The sequence below is a fragment of the Frankliniella occidentalis genome, unplaced genomic scaffold, assembly GCF_000697945.3.
Source record: "Frankliniella occidentalis isolate FOCC.00 unplaced genomic scaffold, Focc_3.1 Scaffold16, whole genome shotgun sequence".
Taxonomy (NCBI): Eukaryota; Metazoa; Arthropoda; class Insecta; order Thysanoptera; family Thripidae; genus Frankliniella; species Frankliniella occidentalis.
The window spans coordinates 898,048-900,200 of NW_026267146.1; the positions used below are offsets into that span (position 1 = coordinate 898,048).

Consider the following 2,153-nt stretch of genomic DNA (forward strand, 5'->3'; position numbering starts at 1 on the left):
GGGGGGGGTGGCGGCGGAGGCTTGGGATGGAGGGGCGGCGTGCTTACAACTTCCTCGTACGCAGAGGCACTGGGGTCAGACGTCCCCACAGCGCAGAGCGCAGCACTTGCGACTGGAGGGGAAGGCCATCACGCATCCCGCCCGAAGACGGTGTGTAGTACTCGGTTGTACTACATGCTGCAGTCATGCAGCGCGCAAAGAAAATATGGACCCCAGCTTTTAACTCTCGTGATGCTATCGATGCGATCGGTTCCGAAATGATACCGCGCGGTATATGAAATAATTCCGACTGCATGGACGTCAAATGCCCACCCCTCTCGTTCGTGTTTTGCTGAAGGGAAAGTGGAAGGAGAAGGGGGGGGGGTGTCTTTCTGGCATGCAACACGCACATCGAAGGGGGCTGCATGTGAATGTGAAGCGCGCCGCCGGGTCGCGAGCGCGACGCAGTGGACAAAGGGTAAGGGCAACAGCGTAGGAAAAGGTGTACTTTCGGACACTTAACACACTTAGGGAGGGTCATGGTAGTTAGGAGAACACCACTATACTCCTCAGCAACGAAAATATTTAGACCAACGCGCCACGCGCCGTGACTCTGGGCGTAGTAATTTTTTCGTGGGCAGTTATCGAATGAATAACTTGGATAACTTACGTAAAGTGGTCCATCATATCCTTGACGGGTGGGCAACCCAGTTTAACGTTGAGCTGGTTACCGTACGAATACGAGTAGTAGTACTGCAGATCCGCTCGGTACTCCATCACCTGGAAACAGGGGGCAAAATTTAAGGGTTGTTCCATTGTTTTATTTGCACTCATTTTTGAGGAGGAGACAAGTGTAAGCCTTCGACGCCCTGACCCTATTCCCTCAAAGACCTTGTAGCATCGGAAATAAATAAGGAAAATTCGAACCGCAACCGGAGAAGCGAGGCGCTGACAGGCGCCAATGATAGAGTGGTAGTGGATGTCTCTCTCTTTCCCTCCCTCAGTCCTTGGACAAAGCTTCGCGCCGCTCATCCTTTTTTCCTTCCGAGACAGCCCAAGTGACGGGGGGCGGCGCGCTCCCTGCGGGGCGGCAGTTCCTGATCCGATCGATGCGGCACGTGCTCGCGCTGGCCGGCGCCACGTGGACACGCCGGGCTGGACTGGGCTTATCTCCGGGCGAAGCCCCTACCCCACCCCCAACCCCTAGAAAATGGTATCCTCAAACCAAGACATTAAAGTTAATCTAAGGAAATTTTAACTTTATTTTAACGGCATTTGCCTTTCATTAAATACAATTTTACTTGTTATTTTTTAAGGTAAAAATAGCGTTGAAACAACGCATTTCGCCTTGTTTCAAGGATACCATTTACAGGGTGCACCCCCACACGCCCAAACCAACAATTTACCAACTTGACCGAATGTCGGTGGTACTTTCACAAGGAGGGGCACACCCATTAAATCGTTTTACTCCAGCCGGAAAAGTAAAAAAAAACTTCAGTAAACATGATGTTGCCTTAAAACCCGCTCTATGAAGGAAGGCGACACTGGCTTTTACGAGTGTAACGCTCTTTGGGCACGTGTTGTCGCACTCGGCGTGTTATAACTTCCACTTTGCTTCACTATTTGAGCCGGCGCGGTATGGCCCCTCTTGCCCTCTATCTGCTAGCGAGATGGCCATGATGATTGCACAGTTTTCACCTCCGGTGGCGGGGCGGGGCGGGGGCGTGGCGGTGGGCGTGGCCCCATCGTACCTTGAGATCATCCTCCGTGAAAGCAGAGCACCAGGGCGAGAGGGAGACGTACTTCCACGCCTTGTCGTACCGGCACATCTCCCACATGAGGTCCACGTTCTCTGCGGTGGCGAGGCAAAACATTGGGTTTTAAAATACAAGCCAAACAACCGACAATAACAATTTAGAAGCGACAGCCCATAGAGTACGGCCGCTTTTCGCATATTCATTCGGCAATTTACAGGAGAGCTCGGCGCCTGCGAGAATCAGGGTAGGCCACCCCGCAATACACGCATGCGCTGCAGGCAGGATGTTGCCTACCTACCAGGCGCTATTACAGCTTGCACACTGGCTGAACCTGAGAGGTTCGTAACCAGCAAATGACGGACGTACTTTCGGGATGATCCTTAAATTACATATTTTACGCCAAAATAAAACAGCACC

The 2,153-nt window shown here is 52.3% G+C and overlaps 1 protein-coding gene across 3 annotated transcripts in view; it reads right to left on the minus strand.

Annotated features, from left to right (window-relative positions):
- LOC113206001 (multiple inositol polyphosphate phosphatase 1-like) overlaps nucleotides 1-2,153 on the minus strand; it is a 9,318-nt gene that overhangs the window by 2,752 nt on the left and 4,413 nt on the right. For all 3 annotated transcript variants that reach the window (XM_052264170.1, XM_052264168.1, XM_052264169.1), the window contains exons 6-7: nucleotides 1,731-1,831; nucleotides 650-759 (exon numbers count right to left, since the gene is read on the minus strand). In XM_052264170.1, the coding sequence (XP_052120130.1) occupies nucleotides 650-759; nucleotides 1,731-1,831 (211 nt within the window). The remainder of the gene's footprint in view (nucleotides 1-649; nucleotides 760-1,730; nucleotides 1,832-2,153) is intronic.